Here is a 27,109-nt window from a genome sequence, read left to right as displayed (position 1 = left end):
AGACCCAAAGACACCCCCAGATTGAAAGTGAGGGGGTAGAAAACCATTTACCATGCTAATGGACACCAAAAGAAAGCTGGGGTGGCAATCCTTGTATCAGACACATTAGATTTTATTTTTTTATTTTATTTATTTATTTATTTATTTGAGAGAGAGAGAGAGAGTGAGAGAGAGCGCAAGAGGGGGTAGGGTTAGAGGGAGAAGCAGACACCCCGCCGAGCAGGGAGCCCGATGTGGGACTCGATCCCGGGACTCCGGGATCATGACCTGAGCCGAAGGCAGTCGCTTAACCAACTGAGCCACCCAGGCGCCCCAGACACATTAGATTTTAAACCAAAGACTGTAATAAGAGATGAGGAAGGACACTGCATCATACTTAAAGGGTCTATCCAACAAGAAGATCTAACAATTGTAAATATCTATGCCTCTACCATGGGAGCAGCGAATTATATAAGGCAGTTAATAACAAAAGCAAAGAAACAAAGCAATACAATAATTGTGGGGGACTTTAACACCCCCCTCACTGAAATGGACAGATCATCTAAGCAAAAGATCAACAAGGAAATAAAGACTTTAAATGACACACTGGACCAAATGGACTTCACAGATATATTCAGAACATTCCATCCCAAAGCAACAGAATACACATTCTTCTCTAGTGCCCATGGAACATTCTCCAGAATAGATCACATCCTAGGTCACAAATCAGGTCTCAGCTGGTACCAAAAGATTGGGTTCATTCCCTGCCTATTTTCAGACCACAATGCTTTGAAACCAGAACTCAGTCACAAGAGGAAAGTCGGAAAGAACTCAAATACATGGAGGCTAAAGAGCATCCTACTGAAGAATGAATGGGTCAACCAGGAAATTAAAGAATTACAAAAATTCATGGAAACAGATGAAAATGAAAACACAACTGTTCAAAATCTTTGGGATACAGCAAAGGCAGTCCTAAGAGGAAAGTATATAGCAATACAAGCCTTTCTCAAGAAACAAGAAAGGTCTCAAGTACACAACCTAACCCTACACCTAAAGGAGCTGAAGGAAGAACAGCAAATAAAGCCTAAACCCAGCAGGAGAAGAGAAATAATAAAGATCAGAGCAGAAATCAATGAAATAGAAACCAAGAGAACAGTAGAACAGATCAACGAAAGTAGGAGCTGGTTCTTTGAAAGAATTAACAAGATTGATAAACTCCTGGCCAGACTTATCAAAAAGAAAAGAGAAATGACCCAGATCAACAAAATCATGAATGAAAGAGGAGAGATCACAACCAACACCAAAGAAATACAAACAATTATAAGAACATATTATGAGCAACTCTATGCCAGCAAATTCGATAACCTGGAAGAAATGGATGCATTCCTAGAGATGTATCAACTGCCAAAACTGAACCAGGAAGAAATGGAAACCCTGAACAGACCTATAACCACTAAGGAAATGGAAGCAGTCATCAAAAATCTCCCAAAACACAAAAGCCCAGGGCCAGATGGCTTCCCAGGGGAATTCTACCAAACATTTAAAGAAGAATTAATACCTATTCTTCTGAAACTGTTCCAAGAAATAGAAATGGAAGGAGAACTTCCAAACTCGTTTTATGAAGCCACCATTACCTTGATCCCCAAACCAGACAAAGACCCCATCAAAAAGGAGAATTACAGACCAATATCCTTGATGAACATGGATGCAAAAATTCTCACCAAAATACTAGCCAGTAGGATCCAACAGTACATTAAAAGGATTATTCACCACGACCAAGTGGGATTTATCCCTGGGCTGTAGGGTTGGTTCAACATCCGCAAATCAATCAACGCAAATCAATCAACGTGATACAATACATTAATAAAAGAAAGAACAAGAACCATATGATCCTCTCAATAGATGCAGAAAAAGCATTTGACAAAGTACAGCATCCTTTCTTGATTATAACTCTTCACAGTGTAGGGATAGAGGGTACATACCTCAATATCCTAAAAGCCCTCTATGAAAAACCCACAGCGAATATCATACTCAATGGGGAAAAACTGAGAGCTTTTCCCCTCAGGTCAGGAACACGGCAGGGATGTCCACTATCACCACTGCTATTCAACATAGTACTAGAAGTCCTAGTCTCAGCAATCAGACAACAAAAAGAAATAAGAGGCATCCGAATCAGCAAAGAAGAATTGAAACTCTCACTTTTTGCAGATGATATGATACTTTATGTGGAATACCCCAAAGACTCCACCCCAAAACTGCTAGAACTCATACAGGAATTCAGTAAAGTGGCAGGATATAAAATCAATGCACAGAAGTCAGTGGCATTCCTATACACCAACAACAAGACAGAAGAAAGAGAAATTAAGGAGTCGATCCCATTTACAATTGCACCCAAAACCATAAGATACCTAGGAATAAATCTAACCAAAGAGGCAAAGGATCTGTACTCAGAAAACTATAAAATACTCAGGAAAGAAATTGAGGAAGACACAAAGAAATGGAAAAACGTTCCATACTCATGGATTGGAAGAACAAATATTGTGAAGCTGTCAATGCTACCTAGAGCAATCCCCACATTTAATGCAATCCCCATCAAAATACCATCCACTTTTTTCAAAGAAATGGAACAAATAATCCTAAAATTTGTATGGAATCAGAAAAGACCTCGAATAGCCAGAGGAATGTTGAAAAAGAAAAGCAAACTCCTGGGTATTTACCCCAAAGATACAAAAGTAGGGACCCGAAAGGGTACGTGCACCCCAATGTTTATAGCAGCAATGTCCACAATAGCCAAACTGTGGAAAGAGCCAAGATGTCCATCAACAGATGAATGGATAAAGAAGAGGTGGTATATATATACAATGGAATATTATGCAGCCATCAAAAGGAATGAGATCTTGCCATTTGCAACGACGTGGATGGAACTGGAGGGTATTATGCTGAGCGAAATAAGTCAAACAGAGAAAGACATGTATCATATGACCTCACTGATATGAGGAATTCTTAATCTCAGGAAACAAACTGAGGGTTGCTGGAGTGGGGGTGGGGTGGGAGGGATGGGGTGACTGGGTGATGGACACTGGGGAGGGTATGTGTTCTGGTAAGCGCTGTGAATTGTGCAAGACTGTTGAATCTCAGATCTGTACCTCTGAAACAAATAATGCAATATATGTTAAGAAAGAAAAAAAAAGAAGAAGAATGTAGCAGGAGGGGAAGAATGAAGGGGGGGAAATCGGAGGGGGAGAAGAACCATGAGAGACGATGGACTCTGAAAAACAAACTGAGGGTTCTAGAGGGGAGGGGGTTGGAGGATGGATTAGCCTGGTGATGGGTATTGAGGAGGGCACGTTCTGCATGGAGCACTGGGTGTTATGCACAAACAATGAATCATGGAACACTATATCTAAAACTAATGATGTAATGTATGGGGATTAACATAACAATAAAAAAAATTAAAAAAAAAAAAAAAAGAAAAAGAAAAGCAAAGCTGGTGGCATCACAACTCCGGACTTCTAGCTCTATTACAAAGGTGTAATCATCAAGACAGTATGGTACTGGCACAAAAACAGATACATAGATCAGTGGAACAGAATAGAGAGCCCAGAAATGGACCCTCAACTCTATGGTCAACTAATCTTTGACAAAGCAGGAAAGAACGTTCAATGGAAAAAAGGCAGTCTCTTCAACAAATGGTGTTGGGAAAATTGGACAGCCACATGCTGAAGAATGAAACTGGACCATTTCCTTACAGCACACACAAAAATAGACTCCAAATGGTTGAAAGACCTCAATGTGAGACAGGAGTCCATCAAAATCCTAAAGGAGAACACAGGCAGCAACCTCTTCGACCTCAGCCGCAGCAACTTCTTCCTAGAAACATCGCCAAAGGCAAGGGAAGCAAGGGCAAAAATGAGCTATTGGGACTTCATCAAGATAAAAGCTTTTGCATAGCAAAAGAAACAGTCAACAAAACTAAGGGACAACCGACAGAATGGGAGAAGATATTTGTAAATGACATATCAGAGAAAGGGCTAGTATCCAAAATCTATAAAGAACTTCATAAACTCAACACCCAAAGAACAAAGAATCCGATCAAGAAATGGGCAGAAGACATGAACAGACATTTTTCCAAAGAAGACATCCAAATGGCCAACAGACACATGAAAAAGTGCTCAACATCGCTCGGCATCAGGGAAATCCAAATCAAAACCTCAATGAGATAGCACCTCACCAGTCAGAATGGCTAAAATTAACAAGTCAAGAAATGACATGTTGGTGGGGATGCAGAGAAAGGGGAACCCTCCTATACTGTTGGTGGGAATGCAAGCTGGTGCAGCCACTCTGGAAAACAGTATGGAGGTTCCTCAAAAAGTTGAGAATAGAGCTACCATATGATCCAGCAATTGCACTACTGGGTATTTACCCCAAAGATACAAATATAGTGATCCGAAGGGGTACGTGCACCCTGATGTTTATAGCAGCAATGTCCACAATAGCCAAACTGTGGAAAGAGCCAAGATGTGCATTGACAGATGAATGGATAAAGAAGAAGTGGTATATATATACAATGGAATATTATGCAGCCATCAAAAGGAATGAGATCTTGCCATTTGCAACGACGTGGATGGAACTGGAGGGTGTTACGCTGAGCGAAATAAGTCAATCAGAGAAAGACATGTATCATATGACCTCACTGATATGAGGAATTCTTAATCTCAGGAAACAAACTGAGGGTTGCTGGAGTGGTGCTGGGAGGGATGGGGTGGCTGGGTGATAGACATTGGAGAGGGTATGTGCTATGGTGAGCGCTGTGAATTGTGCAAGACTGTTGAATCACAGATCTGTACCTCTGAAACAAATAATACATTATGTTAAAAAAAAAAAGAAGAAGAAGATAGCAGGAGGGGAAGAATGAAGGGGGGGAAATCGGAGGGGGAGAGGAACCATGAGAGATGATGGACTCTGAAAAACAAACAGGAGTCTAGAGGGGAGGGGGGTGGGGGGATGGGTTAGCCTGGTGATGGGTATTAAGGAGGGCATATTCTGCATGGAGCACTGGGTGTTATACGCAAACAATGAATCATGGAACACTACATCAAAAGCTAATGATGTATGATGATTAACATAACATAAAAAAAATTCTGACATTCTCTTTTAATTGGTGTGTTTAGATAAGCATTTACTTTTGCTATAATTATTGACATATTTGGATTTAGTTCTACCGTTTATTTGTTTTCTGTTGGTCTCCTTTGTTTTTTATTCCTTCTTTTCTTTGTCTTCAGTAGGAATATTTTTCACTAATTTATTGCGGTTTTGACTATTCTCTTTCTTTGGCTTCTTTAGTGGTTGTTCCAGGGATTGCAATATACATACTTTACCTAGTTTACTTAGAATTAATACGTTATCACTTTATGTGGAATGTAGAAACCTTACCACCATATATGTCCCTTTACCTTCTTCCCTTTATGGTGCTATTGTCATATTATACCTCCATTCATTGAAAACAGTACCAGATAAGATTATAATTTTTGCTTTTAACCATCAAACATTTTAAGTATTCAAGAGGAAGACAATAGTTACTTTAATTTACCCAGATGTTACCATTTCTGTTGCTTTCCCTTAATTCCTGAAGTTCTAGGTTTCCCTATTAGTTTCTCTTACGCCTGCAGAACTTCTTTCAGCCTTCCTTTTAGAGTATATCTGCTAGTACACATTCTTTTGTTTTCCTTCATTCAAGAATGTCTGTCATCTTCAAGAATGTTTTGCTGGATATAGAATTCTAAGTTGACAGTCCTTTCCCCCCCCCCCCCAGCACTTTTGTAAAGGCTTTTATTGTTTCTGATGAGAAATTCATTGTTATTCTCATAGGTTATGTGTTGTTTCTGGCTGCTTTCAAGATTTTTTTGTTTTTGGTTTAGCAGTTTAATTATGATGTACCCAGGTGTGGATTTCTTTGAACTTGTACTACTTTGGGTTTGTTGTTGTTCTTGAATCTAAGTTTGTCTTTCACCAAATTTTGGATATTTTGTTACTTGTTTTTAAATTGAGGTATAATTCTCATATAACATTAGTTTCAGGTGTACAATGTAATGATTTGGTATTAACATACATTATGAAATAATCACCACAATAAATCTAGTTAACATCTGTCACCTTAGTACATAGTTAACAAAAAAAGTTTTTTTTTCTTGTGATGAGGTTTACTCCTTAGCAGTTTTCACATATGCAGTACAGTATTATTAGCTGTAGTCACCATGTAGCACATTATATGCAATGACTTACTTATTTTAAAACTGAAAGTTTGTACCTTTTTACTCCCTTTACCCATTTCTCTCACCCCCCCGCCCCCTTTGTCACCTGCCTCTGGGAACTACCAGTCTGTTTCATTTATCTGTGAGCTTGGGTTTTTGTTTGTTCGTTTTTAGACTTCACATGTGAAATCATATGGTGTATGTCTCTTTCTCTGTCTGACTTACTTCACTTAGTGTAATGCTCTTGAGGTCCATCCATGTTGTCACAAATGGCAAGATTTCATTTTTTTTTTTAAAGATTTTATTTGTGTATTTGTCAGAGAGAGAGCATGCACAAGAGGGGGAGTGGCAGGCAGAGGGAGAAGCAGGCTCCCTGCTGAGCAAGGAGCCCTACAAGGGGCTCAATCCCAGGACCAGATCATGACCTGAGCCAAAGGCAGGCGCTTAACCAACTGAGCCACCCAGGTGTCCCAATTTCATTATTTTTTATTGGTTGAGTAATACATATATATATATATATATATATATATCACATTTTCTTTATTCATCCATTGTTGGTCACTTAGGTGTTTTTATATCTTGACTATTGTAAATAATGCTGCAATGAAAATGGGGTGCATATATCCTTAGTATTTTCAGTTTCTTCAGGTAAATACCCAGAAGTGGATTGCTGGATAGTAGTTCTGTCTTTAATTCTGAGGAAACTCCATACTGTTTTCCATAGAGGCCAATATACCAGTTTACATTCCCATCAACAAGGAAGGGTTCCCTTTTCTCCACATCTTTGCCAACACTTATTATTTCTTATCTTTTTGATAATAGCCATTCTAACAGGTGTGAGATTTTGATTTGTACATGGTTTTGATTTACATTTCTTTGATGATTAGTGATGTTGAGCTCCTTTTCATGTGTTTGATGGCCATCTGTATATCTTCTTTGGAAAAATATCTTCAGGTCTGCCTTTTTTTAAAAAATTTTTTTTTGGACAGAGAGAGACACAGCAAGAGAGGGAACACAAGCAGGGGCAGAGGGAGAGGGAGAAGCAGGCTACCCGCCGAGCAGGGAGCCAGACGCGGGGCTCGATCCCAGGACCCTGGGATCATGACTCGAGCCGAAGGCAGACGCCCAATGACTGAGCCACCCAGGCGCCCTTGCCGTTTTTTTAAAGTAGATTGTTACTTAGTTGTATAAGTTCTTCATATTTTGGATATCAGCCCTTTATTGGATATATGATTTGCAAATATTTTCTTCCATTTGGTAAGTTGTCTTTTCATTTTGATGTTGGTTTCCTCTGCTGTGCAGAAGCTTTTTAGTTTGATGTAGCCTCGATTTTTATTTTTGCTTTTGGTGTCAAGATTCAAAAAAGCTTTCTCAAGACCTGTATCAAGGAGCTTACCACCTATATATTTTCTTCTAGGAGTTTTATGGTTATGGGTCTTAGTTCAAGTCTTTAATTTATTTTGAGTTAATTTTGTGTGTGGTGTAAGATAGTGGCAGTTTCCCCAACACCATTTATTGGAGAAACTGTCATTTCCCCATTGTACATTCTAGGGTTCTTTGTAATAAATTGACCACATGTGCATGGGTTTATTTCTCGGTCACTATTCTGTTTCATTGATCGATGGGTCTGTTTTTATGCCAATACCATACTGGTTTGACTATTGTAGTTTGTACTAGATTTTGAATTCAGGGAGTGTAAGTAAGGCCTTCTTAAGATTGCTTTGCCTTTTCTGGGTGTTTTGTGATTTCATTCTCTTTTTCTTATTCTGGGATTCCAATGATATGATGTTAGACCTTTTTATATTCTCCTACAGATCCTTGAGGCTTGGCTCTTTCTTTTTCCTATCTTTTTTTTTTCTTTTTTTCAGGTTATTTTTGTTGCTTTATCTTCAAGTTCATTGACTTTTTCCTCTGTCATCTCCATTCTTGTGTTGAGCCCATCTAGTGAAGTTTGTCTTGTTATTGTATTTTTTAGTTCTAAGATTTTCATTTGGTTCTATTTTGTAGCTTTTACTTATCTGCTGTAACTTCCTATTACATTCATTTCATCCTTGGAGCATGGAGCGTGGTTATGATAGTCTCTGTCTCATTTCCAACATTGGGGTCATCTTGATGTTGGCATCTATTTAGTGACTTTTTCCTTTGGTAGTTGTTGAGTTTTTTGATTCTTCATATGTTCAGTTATTTTGGACACTTTGAATATTATGAGTCTCTGGGTTTTGTTTACATCCTGTGGAGAATGACTTGTTTTGTTTTAGTGTGTGTTTGACCCTGTTAAGTTCAGGCCAAAAGATCCAACCTGCCTTCTTCTGTGGGCTTTCTTTCTAATGTCAGTCCAGCTTTCAAAACCTCAGTAGTACTATTTGGATCATTCCTGGCTATATACTGTGTAGGGCGTTAACCAGAAACCTGGCAAGTCGTCTACTTCGTAGTTTAGTTCTGAAGGCCTTTGATGTATTCTTTAGGGCCAGATCCACATGTCAACAGTTTAGGGATGAGCCCAGGAGTTCACGTACAACTTTGTGGGGTCTATTTCTCTAGATCTTTCCTTTGCAGATTTCCCCCTACTATCGCTCACAGCCCTTTCCCCACTTTCCTGATCCTCTGTCTACAAACCTGGGACTTTATTATCCCTCCTTTGCTGTGTCCTTCCCTCAACTGAATCTATCTCAGGGGTCAAGAGAATAGACAAAAAATAACAGGGATTCCTTTCTCTATCCATGCCCCCGCTACCCACCCCGGCACTTTTTGGATCAGAGTTCCTATGGTTAGTCTCCTTTTCTCTATAAGGAATGCCTGCCTGACCATAGCTGCCATAGATGCTCATAGCTTTTAGGCTTGGTTTTGTCTGGAGGCTATGGCAGGAGAGAGGGGAAAAAACCCAGGGGACTTTTCCCACTCCCTGTCCTCTCTTCCTCTTGCCATCATCCCCTTCCCCCTCACCCCCAATACACACACACTCCTCAGACTCAAAAGAGAAGGTGCTTCTCTTGGGAGCCTTTTCTGTTCATTCCTGGTATACATTTCTGGCACTTGGGCTGCCTTTGATCCAGCCTGGGAGATTGGGAGGAAAGACAACAACTAGGAAATAGCACCAGATGCTTGTGCTTTGAGTTCTGATTTTCTTTTCTAATCTACCTGCTTCCACTTACTTTTCAGAGCCCTCAGCTGCTGCATGCATTCTGTCCAGGGTTTTTAGTTACATTCAGTGGATAGTGTGCTTACCTAATCTTAACCAGAACCCTGTGCACTGCTTTTTTTTGTTTTTTAATTTTTTTATTAACATATAATGTATTATTTGTTTCAGGGGTACAGGTCTGTGATTCATCAGTCTTAACACAATTCACAGCATGCACCATAGTACATACCCTCCTCAGTGTCCGTCATCCAGCTGTACATTGCTTTTTAACATTACATCACATTTATTTAATGGACTCTGTAATGATGATGGTAGCAAATATTAAATGCTTTCCCTGTACCTGTTTCTGAAGCAGGCATTGTTGTAAATGCTGTATGTGTTTTAATTGATTTAGTTTTTAAAATTGATTTAATTTTTAAACAACTCTGTGAGATAGACTGTGATCTCCATTTTATATTTGGGGAAAGTGAGGCATTGCAAAACTAAGGAACGTGCAAGGGGGACATACAGCTAGGCAAGTGGTAAGATCAGAGTTATAACCTAGTATAACTGTCTCCAGAATCTCAGTCATAACCACCGGACTAACACTACTTCTACTTCATTGCGTTTTAACGTCCATTATGTGAGAAAATGAACGGGACCTTTTACAATAACTCCACAGCCTCTTAGAGTAACTCCACAGTTACTAAACTGAACTGAAATGATTATCAGCCATTTTACTTTTCTAGGATGGGCTTATATATACATTAAAATTTTTATTTTTTTTCTGATTCTGGCTTTAGTAGATTTTGATAAAGGGTAGGCCTGTTATTTCGTTTTAAAGAGTATGAAATTCAGTGTACTATTTGCAGGTTAAAATTTTGTTATGTATGATGAAGCCTTTGCATACAGCAGTTTTCCTTATGACTAAGTGACTTTTGTTACATATATAACGTATTGATTTATAGCATTTGGGTGGTTCTAGGAATCCCCCTTTTAATTTAGTAATAGAAGCCTATTTTGGGATTTGAAGGAAACTTCTGTAATTTCTTTTTGAATAAGCTAAACAGGCACACAGGGCAGGGCACATGCAGCGAGAAAGGAGGTCTTCTCATTCTAGTTCTTAAATACCCAGTTTTTCCCAGAAAGAGGGAAAGAAACTTTTAAATATAGAAAATCACTTTCTTTATGAAAAAGTATTTAAGTTAACAAGAAAAGTAAAAATAAAAAAAAAGTAGTTGAAATGTCTAGAGACCAACCAGTAGAATAGTATCAAAGCCTGAAAATGTGAGAGTATGCTAATTTTTCCCACTCTCATGCTTCTTACTTTAGAACCTGCTTTAGCTCACATGTGAAGATTAGTAGTAGTCTGAAGATTAGTAGTAGTCTTTATAAAGACACAGGTGTTAGTTAAAAGATTTATGGTGGACCCTTGATGCTTATGGGAAATACATCCAGACATATTAGTGACTTGACAGGTTAGCAAAACTATATTTGCTAAAGGTCTGTAACACTGATTTCTTTTGGGGTCCATCTTCACATTATTACTACGTTGTCATGATTTCTGAGTATCTTTGTGAAAATGCATTGTGATGTGGTCTCTGAATGTTTACCAGGGATGCTCACTAGCAAATTGTTTTACAGACAGGCAAGTTGAGTTTTAGTTCTTTGGATATAGATTTAGTAAAACCATTATTAAAGTGCTGTTAATGAAAGGTATAGAGAACATAGGAAATAGTCATTAGAGACCTTTTGAAATGAATTTTCTTCGGGAATAGAGGTTAGCAAAGATGAGAATTTTCAGGCTCCTAATTGAAATTGTGGTTTTGTGAGCATTTTAATCCTCAAGAGTTATATTTGTAAAGGAGATTGCCTCAAAGTAGCCCTTTTGGTATTAGCAAGAAGTGAGGATTAATTAGTTTAAAATGAGTTGCATTGGAATGACAGGCATTTAATTAGTTGTTAGAGAATTCCATTTGCCATTATACTTTTAAAAAGTTCTTATTTAGAGAATTTTTGTCTGTTATATTTAGTTTTCATGCCCTCTAATGTCAAAGAAAACATAATGTCTTTCACTCAGTTTTAATGTTGCCACCCAAAAAGAGTTATTTTAAAATCCATGTTGCTACTGTGTGGGATGTTATATATCCTAACAATGTAAAAACCTACCCATAGTTTGCTTGAAAAATAAGCTATTCACCTCCAGTCCTCCCAAGGCAAACTTAATTGCTTGCCAAACTGCCATAAATTTAACAACATTAATAAAGGACAAAACAAAACAAACCAGATACTGGCAATTTTAACATGAAAACTTGGAGACTTGCCTTTCTGGACCTTTAGATTCAGGTGTGGTCCTTGGTGAAGTCTATCTATCAAGAGCGCCTATGTGGGCAGAGAGGCAATGTTTGGTTTGTGAGGACCAGGACAGCAGTTAGGAGTTAAATATTACATCTTATGGGTTGGAGTGGGTCTGTTTGCCTCAGAGATGAAAGGAATGCCCTTGTTATTAAAGGCCTGCTATTTGGCAGCAGAAATTCCTATCTACAGTAGCTTTTGAGACTCAGGAAAGAAGAAAAGCAAAGGGAAGGGAGTAGTAAGCACTTGAGCAAATGAAGGAAGTGAAGTAGCTATAGACACTTAGGAGAAGCAGCTTTAGGGAGAGAGGAGGTAGAACCTTTGCATTCTGCGTAAGAGTGTTGTTAAAAGTTGTGTGTATCTATATGCAATCGAAAGTGGCATAGCTGGGACTGAAATTTAGATTTCCTTACTGATACTCAAGTAGCACAACAGGTAGGTTATCTGCAGAAGCTGGCCTATTCTATGTAGATTTTAAATTATCTTTAGACGCTTAAATGTCACTACTTCAGAGAGGTCTTCCTGGATACCCAATCATCCCATGTTATCTCCTATGTTTTAAATGGTGTGTGTTTATTGTGTGATATTTTTATATTTGTTTTCTAGTTTTTTTTCCCTCTGCTGTTTGAAAAATGAGTGAATAATTAAACAAATGAGTAAAAGTGGAGGCAAAGTAGCTCTGTGGGTTTATGGCCATAGAGGAAAGGGTGAACAGTATAGGTGTTTGTGAATCAGTACAACACACATTCATTGTCTATGTATGCTGCCGATGATTGGGTCATGTGTGAAACAGGCTTTTATAATTGGCTTGCCTACGGCAGAACCCCTAGGCCAGAGTTCATAAATGCCAAGCCCGAGAGCTGTAACCACTTTTCCCCTCATCTGTGTAGAGAAGAACACAGATGGAAGAGCACATTCTCACTGAGCCCAGGTGACAACCCATGCCAGTTGATTTGAATTGCCAGACCAGAGGAAAAACATTGGCATCCAGACTACAGTCTACACAGGGGGCCTGTCTGTGCAAGAGCCTAAAGATGCTGTTACTACTTTAGCTAGTGTTTCTTGTAGAGATAAAAGTTTTTTTGAGTCGGTGTTGCAAGTTGCCTCATTTTTTTGAAGGATAATCTTGAAATTTTATGATTTTGTAGAAAGCTATTACTTGATTTGCTTCAGAGAAATAATTTCTTAAGTTTAGTTTATTTAGAGCAGTGGCCCATTTTGAGAATTTGGGCCATTTGAAGAAAAGAGGCCTTACTTGATTATGTCCCCGAGGAACCTGAAATTTAAAATTTTGGGATGGTTCTTAATTCTCTATGGTAAGTACTAAAGAGAATCCCTCCCTCCCCAAACAAACAAAACCCACAAACAAACCCACTGGAATTTTGAGAGAAGTTAATCTTTGGTTAATAAGATTCAGTTGCCCAAACAATTTTTTAAGATTTTATTTATTTATTTGAGAGAGAGAGAGAGAGAGAACAAGCAGGGGGAGGAGAAGGAAGAGAGAGAACGAGCAGGGGGGAGGAGAAAGAGGAGAGAGAGAGAGAAGCACATTCCCCGCTGAGCAGGGAGCCCGATGTGGGGCTTGATCCCAGGACCTGGAGATCATGACATGACCTGAGCTGAAGACAGTTGCTCAACCGACTGAGCCACCCAGGGGCCCCCGCAAACAGATTTTTTAATGTGTGCTTTCAAACTGACGTTCTTTGGGAATGAATTATGTCTGTAGTTGGAAGTAAGTCCAGATTTGCACATAAAACTGAGAACAAGTTATTGTCTTTTGGGAAATTATTGAAAAAGAGATTGTCCATAGTGTTCTAAAATTGGGAGAAAATTGAACATCATATTAATGATTATTGAAGTGCTACCAAAGTGAATAATTATCTTTTCTAGCCCCTTAAAAAGAGTGTTGTAAGGGAGGGCGCCTGGGTGGCTCAGTCGTTAAGCGTCTGCCTTCGGCTCAGGTCATGATCCCAGGGTCCTGGGATCGAGTCCCACATCAGGCTCCCTGCTTGGCAGGAAGCCTGCTTCTCCCTCTCCCACTCCCCCTGCTTGTGTTCCTGCTCTCGCTGTCTCTCTTTCTGTCAAATAAATAAATAAAATCTTTTTTTTAAAAAAAAAAAGAGTGTTGTAAGGGAGATTGCCTCAGACATGATTTCTGTGTTTACAGTGGTAACTATTAAGTGGTTAGAAAGAAAAGAAAAGGAAAATACGTTTAGTTCCAAAAACTAAGAGAAGCAGAAGCCTAGAACACACTATCTTAATTCATTTCCCAGGTTGTAAATAAATATTGAAACATTGGAGTCAATTTAAAAATGCCAGTTTTAAGGCCCAGAGGAATTTACATTATACCAAAACTATGAGATATGAAACATAGATTTTTCTGTTAGAAGACATCTGTGAATGAGTGTCTTTTTAGAATATTAAAGAATAGAACAGGGTTAGCAATGACTTGTTCCTGAACTTGTTGGAATTCCTTATGATTGAGTGTATTCGTGAGTTTTGTCATATTAAAAATGTACTGTTTGGAAATAATTTCAAATTTACAGAAAAGTTGTAGGAATAAAAAGCATTGCAAAGAACATACATATACCCTTTACTGAGATCGAACTATTAACATTTTACTTCATTTGCTTTATAGTGTCACTTTACATAGGTAAGTTTTTTGTAGCATGGCCCGTTATTTCCAAGTACCTAAGTGTATTTTCCAAGATTGGGGATATTCTCTTATATGACTACTTTAGTTACCAACTTTATGACATTAAAAAAATGATACCTCACAGATTTTATCTACTGCTATTTTGTCAGTTGACCCAATAATGTTGTTTATAGCATATTTACCCACCAGTGCAAGATCCAGTCTAGGGTCAGGTACTGCCTTTAGTTGTCATGTCTCTTTAGCCCTCTCTAGTCTGAAACATTTTCACAGCCTTCCTTTGCCTTTTATAGCATTGACATTTGTCAGAAATATTCCTTCTCCCATTTAATAGAATGTTTCTCATTTTGGGTTTGTCTGATGTTTCAACGTTAGATTTAGTTTACGCATTCTCAGCTGAAATAGTACTATATGGGGAATATTGTTTCCTTCTCATGGTATTCTGTTCCACTTAGTAGTGAAATACAAGAGACGTCATGATGTTATTAAGTAGAAAAATTAGTACTGGTAATAATTTTATGTTAAAGGTTCTTGGAAAGAAAAATGACTAACATGTATATTTATTGGCCATATATTCTCACTTAGCAAATGTATGAATTTTGGCAATTAAATAATTGAGTCATAGTGTGTGTTTAAAATGTATTTTTTAAAAATTTTTTTAATTTTTATTTTAAGATTTTATTTATTTATTTGACAGAGAGAGACGCAGGGGGAGTGGGAGAGGGAGAAGCAGACTTCCTGTGGAGCAGGGAACTGGATGCGGGACTTGAACCCAGGACCATGGAATCATGTCCCGAGCAGAAAGCAGACGCCACTCAGGAGCCCCATAGTGTGTGTGTTTTAAAAAAAAACAAAAGACTCCTCTGTTTAGCATGTAAAAGTAGTTTCTTCTGGCCAAGAGAAGAAATTTTATATGAGGTATTTGTCATGCTCCTTACTGCATTCTGTCTTTCCAAAGTAGCTTGATAACCAGGTCCTTTTTTTGGAAAAAAGGTTTTGTTAGAGAATACTCGGAGACGTTTGTCAAAGCTGGTATTTTTCCATTTGTCTTTTCAAGTTTATTAAGGACTGGATTGGATTGCTACTGTAGATGGACAGATCAAGCAAAGAGAAGTTTATTTCCTCATGTGGGTAATAGCTTGCTCTCTGCATATTTATGCATTTAAAAGAGCAACTGTAGGGGCACCTGGGTGGTGCAGTCCTTAAGCGTCTGCCTTTGGCTCAGGTCATGATCCCTGGGTCCTGGGAACAAGCCCCACATCAGGCTCCCTGTGCAGCAGGAAGCCTGCTTCGCCCTCTCCCAGTCCCCCTACTTGTGTTCCCTCTCTGTCTGTGTCTGTGTCTGTCAAATAAATAAATAAAAGAGCAACTGTAAAATCTAACCTAATTCATTTAGAATCCCTACTTTAGGGGCACCTGGGTGGCTCAGTCATTAGGTGTCTGCCTTCGGCTCAGGTAATGATCTCAGGGTCCTGGGATCGAGCCCCATGTCAGGCTCCTTGCTCAATGGGGAGTCTGCTTCTCCCTCTTCCTCTGCTGCCTCTCGTTCATGCTCTCTCTTTCTCTCTAATAAATGAATAAAATCTTAAAAAAAAAGTAATAATAATAGAATTCCTACTTTAAAGCACTGAACTATAGGAGTATTTCACTGTGTTCTCCCCAGCTGTACATGTGAGTTAGCACTAGAGGAAAACTTACTGGGACAAGGTTTGCTTTTAGCCTTTCATATACCAAAGAATTTTGGGAAGAGAGCCACATTTTTCTGTTGTAGGCATTTATCTCTTGCTCAACTATATCTTAAATGAGAGGCCTATGAATAAAACATAATAAATGTTAGAGCTGGAAGTGACTTTGGACATACTCTTCCAATTCCCTCTTCTAGATAAGGTAGCTTCATTCCAAAGGTAAAATGATTTGCATGTGGTTAGTAAGTAGCAAAACTGGTAATAAGATTCTCAGACTTGGAGGATTAGTCTTCTTTTTACCACCTATTTTGCTTCAGATTTATTTTACCCAACTAAACAAATTGCAGGAATATTGCTTTGAGACTTCGGCTTACAGGGTCTGTGTAGATGACTACAGTTCTGTCCATCGTCACAAAATCAGTGCGTGCTGTTTGTAGAGTATTTATTAAGTGCTAAGAATGATGTTTGGTATTATTTAAATGTTAAATTTGTTTAAGTAAATAAGATGATACACAATTAAGTAGTATTTTTTCAAGCATCTATTTGCTTCCTAAATTGTTTGTCTCAGTTTAATGGCATTTTGACAGCATAGAAATAAATTCTCAGTTACCTAGAGAACAGCTGCCAACTCAGTGGTTTAGTCATTCAGCACAAGCTTTGAAAAGTGAGGATTAAGATTTGACACTAGGAAAGAAGTGGAAATGCTTCCAAGTCTATAAAGTAGTTATACCACAAAATCCATGCAGCACAGTTAAATATTTATTAAACATATTTCTGTACTCAAGACGTTTTTGGATTAAAAACCCAAGGACGGGGCGCCTGGGTGGCTCAGTCATTAAGCATCTGCCTTCGGCTCAGGTCATGATCCCAGGGTCCTGGGATCGAGCCCCGCATCGGGCTCCTTGCTTGGCATTCGGAAGCCTGCTTCTCCTTCTCCCACTCCCCCCTGCTTGTGTTCCCTCTCTCGCTGTGTCTCTCTCTGTCAAATAAATAAATAAAAAATCTTAAAAAAATAAAAAAAATAAAAAATAAAAACCCAAGGACTTCATTACCTAATTTTAAGCCATTGCAGATTAGCACTAACAACTGAATTAGAGAAAATTATAGTTTCTGCCACCAGTAAGAAGTATTGATAAAGGAGATGAAGGAACATCTAAAAGTTTAGGGTCAGTACCCCAGTATACTGCAGACCCCTACATCATTTTGTCATGGAATGGCATTATAATTGATGTTCACAATCATTAAATTTTATTGCCAGAAGGGCCCTTAAGGGTTATCTTCGTTTTCTTATTTTACAATTGATAAAGTAACCTTGAAATACCAAGAACACATTGAATCATGTTCCATAAATTATGTGTGAGAAGTTAGCTAAGTATGTTATTGCATTTTATTATTTTTTAATTTTTTAATGATTTTATTTATTTGAGAGAGAGCGAGCCCCCCAGGCACCCTAAATATGTAATGCATTTTATTTTAGAAAGCTTCCTGTGCAAGCTAGTTTAAAAGTTTTGGCCTTTAAACAGTTTAGCTACCATTTCTGGCTGCTTCCTTATGTAAAACACCTATTTCCTGATGAAAACAAACAAATGAAGCATTATCTTTCATGGACCTCACCTCAGACATCAATTAAAACTTATTATAATACATATAATTACAGTGGAGATCTTTAAGAAAAACAGAATCAGCCACTACTGAAGCTGAGTCTTAAGCAGATTCCACTGAGTGTGGAGCACAGTGCAGAGCTCAGTCTCACAACACTGAGATCATGACCCCAGCTGAAATCAAGAGTCGTTCACTTAATTGATTGCACCACCCAGGTACCCCACCATCTTAACTATTCTTATTTTTTAAATTTTAATTTAATTTAAATAATAACATATATAATATTGGTTTCAGAGGTAGAGGTCAGTGATTTATCAGTCTTATATAATACCCAGTGCTCAGTACATCCTGTGCCCTCTTTAATGGCCATCACCCAGTTACCCCATCCCCCTACCTCCCTCCCCTCCAGCAACCCTCAGTTGGTTTCCTATGCTTAAGAGTCTCTGATGGTTTGTCTCCCTCTCTGATTTTGTCTTGTTTTATTTTTTCCTCTCTTCCCCCATGATCCTCTCTTGTTTCTTAAATTCCACATATCAGCGAGATCATATGATAATTGTCTTTCTCTGATTGACTTACTTTGCTTAGCATAGCAACCTCTAGTTCCATCCACTTCATTGCAGATGGTGAGATTTTGGGTTTTTTTTTTTTTTTTTTTTTTTGATGGCTGAGTAGTATTCCACATATTAACTATTCTTAAGTGTACAATTAGTTCAGTAGTATTAAGTTCATCACCACCATACATCTGTAGAACTTTTTTTTTTTTTTTTTTTTTTAAGATTTTATTCATTCATTTAGAGAGAGCACGAGAGAGCAGGAGGATGGGCAGAGGGAGAGGGAGAGAATCTCAAGCCGACTCCACGCCAAGCAGAGCCCAGAGCCCGACACAGAGCTACATCCCACGACCCTGAGATCATGACCTGAGCCAAAACCAAGAGTTGAAGGCTTAACTGCCAGCCACCCAGGCACCCCTAGAACTTTTTAATCGTTTCAAACAAATTCCATACCCACTAAGCAGTTACTCCCTATTTCCCCCTTCTCCCTTGCCTTTGGCAAACACCATTCTACTTTCTGTCTTTATGAATTTAACCATTTTAGGTTTCTCATGTGAGTAGAACTATATAGTATTGTCTTTTTGTATCTGGCTTATTTATATTATTATAGTATAATGTCTTCAAAAGGTTCATCTGTGTTTTAGCATGAGTAAGTTTTTTTAAGGCTGGATCATATTACATTGTAGGAATAAACCACATTTTGTTTACCCATTCATCTTTCAGTTGTCTTTGGGTTTCTTCCACCTTTTGGCTGTTATGGATAATGCTGCTGTGAACATGGGTATACAGATAAATCTCTTTGAGTCCCTGCTTTCAATGCTTTTGGGTTTATAATTGGAAGTAGAATTGCTGGATCATGTGGTAATTCTATTTTTAACCTTTTCAGGAACTTCTATACTGTTTTTCTTAGCAGCTGCACCATTTTACATTCCTGCAGCAGTGCACCAGGGTTGCAATTTCTCCATATCCTTGCTGTAACTTGTTATTTTGTTTGTTGTTGTTGTTGTTGTTTTTTTGATAATAGCCATCTTAATGGGTATGAAGGTGGTATCTTTTGTGGTTTTGATTTGCATTTCCCTAATGATTAGTGATGTTGAGCATCTTTTCATGTTCTTATTAGCTATTTGTATATTTCCTTTGGAGAAATGTCTCTTCAAGTCCTTTGCCCATTTAAAAAAAAGTTATTGTTGGGATGCCTGGGTGGCTCAGTCGTTAAGCGTCTGCCTTCAACTCAGGTCATGATCCCAGGGTCCTGGGATCGAGCCCCGCATCGGGCTCCCTGCTCATCGGGGAGCCTGCTTCTCTCTCTTTAAAAAAAAAAAGAAAGGGCGCCTGGGTGGCTCAGTTGGTTAAGCGACTGCCTTCGGCTCAGGTCATGATCCTGGAGTCCCTGGATCGAGTCCCGCATCGGGCTCCCTGCTCAGCGAGGAGCCTGCTTCTCCCTCTGACCCTCCCCCCTCTCACGTGCTCTCTCTCTCATTCTCTCTGTCTCAAATAAATAAATAAAATCTTTAAAAAAAAAAAAATAAATAAAAAATAAAAAAAAATAAAAAAAAAAGAAAACAATTTTTTTTAAGGGCAGTTTTAGGTTCACAGCATAATCGAGGAGGGGAAGGTAGAGTTATCCATATACCTCCTGCCCCTACACTTGCAGCTTCCCCCATTATCAACATCCCACAGAAGAGTGGTACATTTGTTACAATTGATGCACTTACACTGACACATAATAATCACCCAAAGTCCATAGTTTACATTATTTTTTCACTCTATGTGTTGTACATTCTATAAGTTTGGACAAATGTATAATGACATATATCCATCATTATAGTATCATACAGTTTTTTATTGCCTAAAAATCCTCTGCTCTGCCTATTCATTTCCTCCCCCACCCCTTCAATTCCTATCAACCACTGATCTTACTGTCTCCATAGTTTTGCCTTTTTCAGAATATTGCTAGAGTCATGTTTTCATTTTGTTGGAATCAGAGTTAAGTAGTTCTTCCAGATTGAGTCTTTCATTTAGATATGTTTTTAAGATTCCTTCATGTCTTTTTGTGGCTTGGTAGCTCATTTCTTTTTAATATTGAATAATAATCCATTTCCTGGATATGACAGTCTTTTTATACATTTACTTACTGAAGGACACTTTGGTTGCTTCCAAGTTTTACCAGTTATGCATAAAGATGCTGTAAGCATTAATGTGCAGGTTTTTGTGTGGACTTAAGTTCAACATCTTTGGATAAATATGAAGGAGCATGATTGCTGGATTGAACGAACGGTAAGAGTGTATTTGGTTTTGTAAGAAACCTCGCCACTGTCTTCAAAAGTGGCTGTACCATTTTGCATTCCCACCAGTAATGAGTGAGAATTGCTGTTGTCCCACCTCCTTATCAGCATTTGGTATTATTGGTGTACCAGATTTTGGCCACTCTAGTAAGTGTACCAGTGGTATCTCATTTTAATTTGCGTTTTCCTGATGACATATGATGTGCAGTATCTTTTCATATGCTTATTTGCCATCTGTGTATCTTCTTTGGTGAAGTATTGGTTGAGGTCTGTGGCTCATTTTTTAATTGGGTTTTTTTTTTTCATATTGATGTTTTAAGAGTTCTTTGTATATTTTGTCTAATAGTCCTTTATTGGATGTATCTTTTTACAAATATTTTCTCTTACTCTGTGCCTCTTTTCTAACTCTGTAACTCTTCTAAATCTTGTTCACATGGCAGTTTTTAATTTTAATGAAGCCCACCTTATTGTTGCTTTATGGATATTGCCTTTGTTGTTGCCTTTTCTCCCCTTCTAATCAGGTTATATTTTTGTTGTTGTATCATTACTAGTTTTGATACATATAGTTTTGATGTCATGACTAGATTTCCACATATAAATCATATGTGAAAGTTCTGAGAATTACAATGTTTAATATAAATGAAAGTAGTGATTGTGGTTAACATCTTTTTTCTGAAATCAGCCTGAACACCACTGAATGTGGGGCAGGGTGGGGGGGAACAGAGAACTTTGGAGTTGCGTAGAGGAAATTAATTTGTAAAATTGGAATTCATTGTGCTCAGGACTTGTAGACAGTTTTAGAATCATGTGTGGCTAGCATAAGGTCACAGCAAACAATCAGCCAGTCTTAGGGCCTTGAACATAGTCCTATTTGTTTAACCATTCCTTTGTTGAGAGATTTCATAATCCTGGGCTGTTTACCTAAAAATAAGAGTCAGGTCAACTGAGAAATTAATATTTGGTAAATAAAATTTATAAATATGTAAATATATAAAGTCAGTATTAGCTGTGACTCATTAAGTGTACTTTGTAATTGTCAGAATTAAGAATATGAGGGGCACCTGGGTGGCTCAGTCGGTTGGGTGTCCAACTCTTGGTTTCTGCTCACATCATGATCTCAGGGTCATGTGATTGAGCCCTGCACTAGATTCTGTGCTCAGCGTGGAGTCTGCTTGAGGTTCTCTCTCTATGCCCCACACCCCTCTCCCATGCCCCCTGCTTGTGCTCTCTTTCTCTCTCTCAAATAAATAAAATCTTAAAAAAAATAAAGAATATGATAAGAAATGTGAGAGCTATTATGAGAATTATGATACTTTGTTTTTTTTAAGATTTATTTATTTGACAGAGAGACAACGACAGTGAGAGGAGGAACACAAGCAGGGGGAGTGGGGGAGGGAGAAGCAGGCTTCCCGCTGAGCAGGGAGACTGATGCGGGGCTCAATCCCAGGACCCTGGGATCATGACCTGAGCCGAAGGCAGACGCTTAATGACTGAGCCACCCCTTCTGAGAATTATACTTTAGTGAAGGATATAAAACATTTGAATGTTTAAATGAACAAACCATGTGCCTGGATGGAGAAACTTGATCATGGTTAAATATAAAGAATTGATATAGGGCAATCCTTCTCAAATTAATACAGTTAATATAATTCCAGTCAATTTTTAACTGAAATATGAATTTCTAAAGTTTATTTGGAATGTGAGTGATGAACTAAGACAGTTTTGAAAACGTTCCAAATTCTTGATCTTCTGTATAGAATAAGAAATTGTACAAGCTGCAGTAATTCATTTAATCCTAATTTAGGAATAAACAGACTAATGGAAAAGTATTGGCTCAGATATAGAAGTGTCTCTTATGGCATTTGGCATATCACTTCAAATTAGTTAGGAATGTGTAGATTTTTAAATGAGGAGTGAGATGATTGAGAAAAGGAACTTTCTTGCACTGTAAAATCAAATTCCAAATGCATGAACATTTTAAATTTTAAAGGGCATTCAAATATTAGAAAATATTTTAGTCTTATGAGAAGGTCATAAGCTAAAAAAGAACAGAATTGATTACATAAAAGGAAAACCTGTACAATGACAAAATATAAGTTTTGTTAAAAGACAAACTTGGAAAAGCTGTTTAGCAGTGAGTTGAAATTGTCAAAGTAATTTAAATGCTAAAATGGGAAAACTTTGAAGTTTTACTTCTGATTTCCTACTTTGTGTGAACATTTATGTATAGGTGGGGAAATTAATAAATTTTCATTTATAGTTGTAATATATAATATTTCTTTTTAATCTATTTTTAAGACTTTATGTGTTTGACAGAGTGAGAGAGCACAAGCAGGGGGAGCAGCAAAGGGAGAGGGAGGAAATATGTAAAAAGTTATAATCTTATTAAAAGTATCCTTTTTTAAAAAAAATGGGATGTGTTTGGATGAAGGAAATAATGTATCTCTTCAAGAACTGTGGCTAAAAGGAATGTTTTCTTTTTTTTTTTTTTTTTTAAAGGAGGGTGGGTAAGAGCAAGGGGAGAGGGAAAGAGAGAATCTTAAGCAGGCTCCACACCCAGTGCAGAGGGTTTTGATCTCACAACCCTGAGATCATGACCTGAGCCAAAATCAAGAGTGGACGCTTAACTGACTGAGCCACCCAGGTGCACCTATAAAGAATGTTTTCTTAAGACAGGTTGTTACCACCACTAAAAAATTAGTTATATAATACACTAAAATGGTTATAAAAGCATTGTTGATGCCTGAAGTTTATGCCGTGTTATATGTCTTAATAAATATTGATTATTCTAACTTCAGATGTTTTCTTTTGTTCAGTCAGGTCAATTCAGTGAAGATATGATACCCACGGTGGGCTTCAACATGAGGAAAGTAACTAAAGGTAACGTCACAATAAAGGTACGTGATCTTTTACGTGATCTTTTTACCATACTTGATTTAAATTGTTAGCATATACAGATACAAATTTTTCTGTTTCTTTCTCTTTTGGCATTCAGATCTGGATGATGCGTGATTCAGTACATGCTGAAACTTCTCTTAAAGATACATTTTCAGTACGGAAGTTTATTGGTTAACAAGCAAAGAAAGTATTGCACAAAATTTTCTTTAGTAGAACTGATTAGATACAGTATAAACATATTAAATATGAATTTCAAGTTTAGAAGTGGACCCAAGAGCTTCTAGATTAAGAACTTGTTTCAGCTCAAGTTTTTCAGAAGTAATTTGGCTCTAACATTGTGGAAATGGGCATATCTGCCTGATCTTTCTCTCCTTTTTCTACTTTTTCTTTCAATATATTACTTAAAATACCTTCATTAAGAATTGTCTGTCTTGATTTAAAGATTTGGGACATAGGAGGACAACCCCGGTTCCGGAGCATGTGGGAGCGGTACTGCAGAGGAGTCAATGCCATTGTGTAAGCGCTGCTTAAAAAAGTCAGTTTAGGTTTCCAGGAAAAAAGTTGTTTTTAATACTTCCAAAGGCTCAATTTTTATTTCGCCAATAACAGTCTTTATTAGTGTAATCCCATTAATATGAAACTTTAACAAATTTAATCATAAATGAGAGTTTAGTTATTTTTTTTTTTATTAAGCAGCTAAGAGCTAAGGGATATAAATGTTTTACTATCATGTGTTAGCATCTAAATAGTCTACTTAAAAGTATTTTTGGGTACTGAGCTTTTCTTTAGGTCTTTATTTTGATTAACAATTTCAGTGATGTGAATCTTTTTTTAGTTTATTTATTTGCTTATTTATTTATTTAAGTAATCTCTACACCCAGTGTGGGGCCCAAACTCACGACCCCAACATCAAGAGTCACATGCTCTTCCCACTGAGCCAACCAGGTGCCCCTTAGTAGTGTAAATCTGAAAATTAAAAATCTTTATCCCTAATTGTGACTATCAGAGAATTCGCAGACGAGATATTGAAATCGCTTTTTTTTTTTAAGTTACATGATAGATGCTGCCGATCGTGAAAAGATAGAAGCCTCTCGAAATGAACTACATAATCTTCTAGATAAACCACAGTTACAAGGAATTCCGGTAAGTATGGAGTTCTTGTTATTTTATATTATATGATTATAAGATTTATAATTATATTATTAAAATGATGCTGCCGATCGTGAAAAGATAGAAGCCTCTCGAAATGAACTACATAATCTTCTAGATAAACCACAGTTACAAGGAATTCCAGTAAGTATGGAGTTCTTGTTATTTTATATTATATGATTATAAGATTTATAATTATATTATTAAAATTATAATTATATGATTTATTATGTTTGAAATCAGTTAAATGTCTTAAAATCTTCAAAGGCTTATCTTTACTGAATACTAGCCGTATACTGGGCACTGTGCTATTTATTCATTTCTTAACCAGCTATTTATTAAACTATATACAATAGGGGCAGTGCTAAGTCCTAGGGATACAAAGTGAATAGAAGTATGCTCCCTGCCATCATGGAGCTTATGGTTTAGTAGGAAAGGTAGATGCCATGAAATCACTGGAATAATACAGCTCCGATAAGTGCTATGAAGGAGAGGTACCAGGGGCCATGAGAGTTATAAATTAGAGGGGAGATTTGATCTAGTTTGAGGGAAGAAAGGAGGATTCCCTGAGGAAGTGATGCTTGAGCTGAATTATGAGGGATATGTAGACATGTGAGGGATGGGATGATTGGAGGAAAAGAGAGTTGTAGACAAAGGCCTTTTGGTAGGAGGAAGCAAGGCACTAAGAGGAGGCCAGTCTCCCTAGAGCAAAAGCAAAGTGAGAGGGCGGGGAGAGTGGTGAGCCATGCAGCGGCTAGGATACTAGAGGAGGCTGGGCTGGACTGTGTGGGAAGCTGTTGCTAGTGTTTTAAAACTTTATTTCTGAAGTGTTTCTTTTTTCTTTCCTTTTTTTTTTTTTTTAAAGATTTAATTTATTAGAGCGAGTATGTGGGGGTGGGGGGAGAGGGGGCAGAAGCAGACTGCCCTGAGTGCAGAGATCCACGCTGGGGGGGGGGGGGGGCACGACCCCATGACCTGAGCCAAAAATCAAGAATCAGATGCTCAACTGACTGAGCCACCCACGCACTGACTGTTGTAGTGTTTTAAGTGTCAGATTTATTATTTAAGTTATTCTGATTTCAATTTGACAATGGATTAAATTGGCAAGATTAAATTTAATCCTTAAATAAGGAGGGCAGTTTTAGGAAGCTCTTGAAATTGTCTTGGCAAATTACAGTACCTTGGATTAGGGTGGTAGTAGACAAGATGGTGAGAAGGAAACAGATTTTAGTGATATTTAGGAATGCTGTCAACCAGACTTGGTAATGGGTTGGAAGAGGAGATGTAAAGAATATAATTCCTAGTTCCTGGTTCATGAAGTTAGGTGGAAGGGGTACCATTTGTTGAGCTGACGAATGTTGGAAAAGGACCATGCTTTAGCCTCGTCACAAGTTCATGAATGTCAAATACTTGAGGTATATTATCTCAGGTAATCCTTACAACATAATGAGGTTCGTGGTTATCCCTCCTTTATAACAGTTGTTCTTCAGGGTTACATGGTAACATTACCTGTTGTGCAACCAGGTTTCGTATCCATGTCTTCAAAGCCTATTCTTTGTCTCCTGTGTTAAAACTTAGTTCTGTATACCTACCATAGGTAAAAATCAGTCTTACCTTAAGGTCACCATAAGTCTTCTTAGTTGCAAACAATAGAAAGCTGACATAAGTAGAAAGGAATTCAATGAAAGGATATTGGGTAGCTCACAGAGTCTCCGAAGAAGGCTGCACATAAGTAGGCTCAGGAAATAGGCTGGAACAAGGAAGCTAAGCAGCTGCCAGGATCACATCCAGACTCACACCATAGAGTAAGTCTGGTGACCACATGCAGTTTCTGAACACTAGACACAATTGTTCTGATTGGAAAGTCATCTAGCTGATTCCCTTTCCCTATCAGAATGGGTTCTCTTTCCCGCTTTCTTGCATCATTGCCTCTGCATTGAAAGGTTTGGTTCATCCTAGATTAAGTGTCCATGCTCTAGCAGAAAGGAAAACTGGGGAAAAAATTATCCATAGAAGCAAGTAGCTTATTGGGAGGCAGGTTCATAAGGTAGGAGGAGAGTTCTTAAATGTAGTAAGAGGACTAAAATGCCAGGCAACCCCCAAACTGACAGCTGATCACAAATGGCCATGATATTATTTTTAGAAATTCAGGCAGGTCCAGCTTCAGAACCTAGTATGACTTAAATAAGAGTATGGAGAGGGGTGAAAGTTGGGGAACGGGAGATAGGCTGTGGTTTAACATTGTCCTGTGAGCTCCCGGTGTCCCTGACTCTTCTGTGCCTCTGTCCTTGTCTCTTTGTCCTTTGTGCAAAGTAAGAATCTAGGTCCTATGAGTAGAAGTGGTCAAAGTGTATGGAATAGGGTGGGGGTGGGGGTGTATTAAGTGAAAGAAAATAGGTATGGCAAGGTAGACATGGCATGTACTTTGTTGAGATGGGTCAAAGATTACATGTTCTTAGAGAACACTGATTGAGAGTATGGATATTCTCAAATTTTGTTATATGTACTCATATTCTTTGCTTTCTCTAAGACAGAAAGAACGATATTATCTGAGAAAAGATAGAGTGGTGATTGAGAAGCCTG

General features: G+C 38.0%; 1 protein-coding gene across 1 annotated transcript in view; it reads left to right on the top strand.

Moving 5' to 3' along the window:
* ARL8B (ARF like GTPase 8B) overlaps window positions 1-27,109 on the top strand; it is a 56,444-nt gene that overhangs the window by 20,872 nt on the left and 8,463 nt on the right. Inside the window, exons 2-4 of the mRNA XM_078075767.1 lie at window positions 23,296-23,376; window positions 23,820-23,893; window positions 24,427-24,520. Of these exons, the coding sequence (XP_077931893.1) occupies window positions 23,296-23,376; window positions 23,820-23,893; window positions 24,427-24,520 (249 nt within the window). The remainder of the gene's footprint in view (window positions 1-23,295; window positions 23,377-23,819; window positions 23,894-24,426; window positions 24,521-27,109) is intronic.

Source organism: Halichoerus grypus, chromosome 1, assembly GCF_964656455.1.
Source record: "Halichoerus grypus chromosome 1, mHalGry1.hap1.1, whole genome shotgun sequence".
Taxonomy (NCBI): domain Eukaryota; kingdom Metazoa; phylum Chordata; class Mammalia; order Carnivora; family Phocidae; genus Halichoerus; species Halichoerus grypus.
Note: the sequence above shows the minus strand (reverse complement) of the source record. Positions and strands in the feature narration are given on the sequence as shown.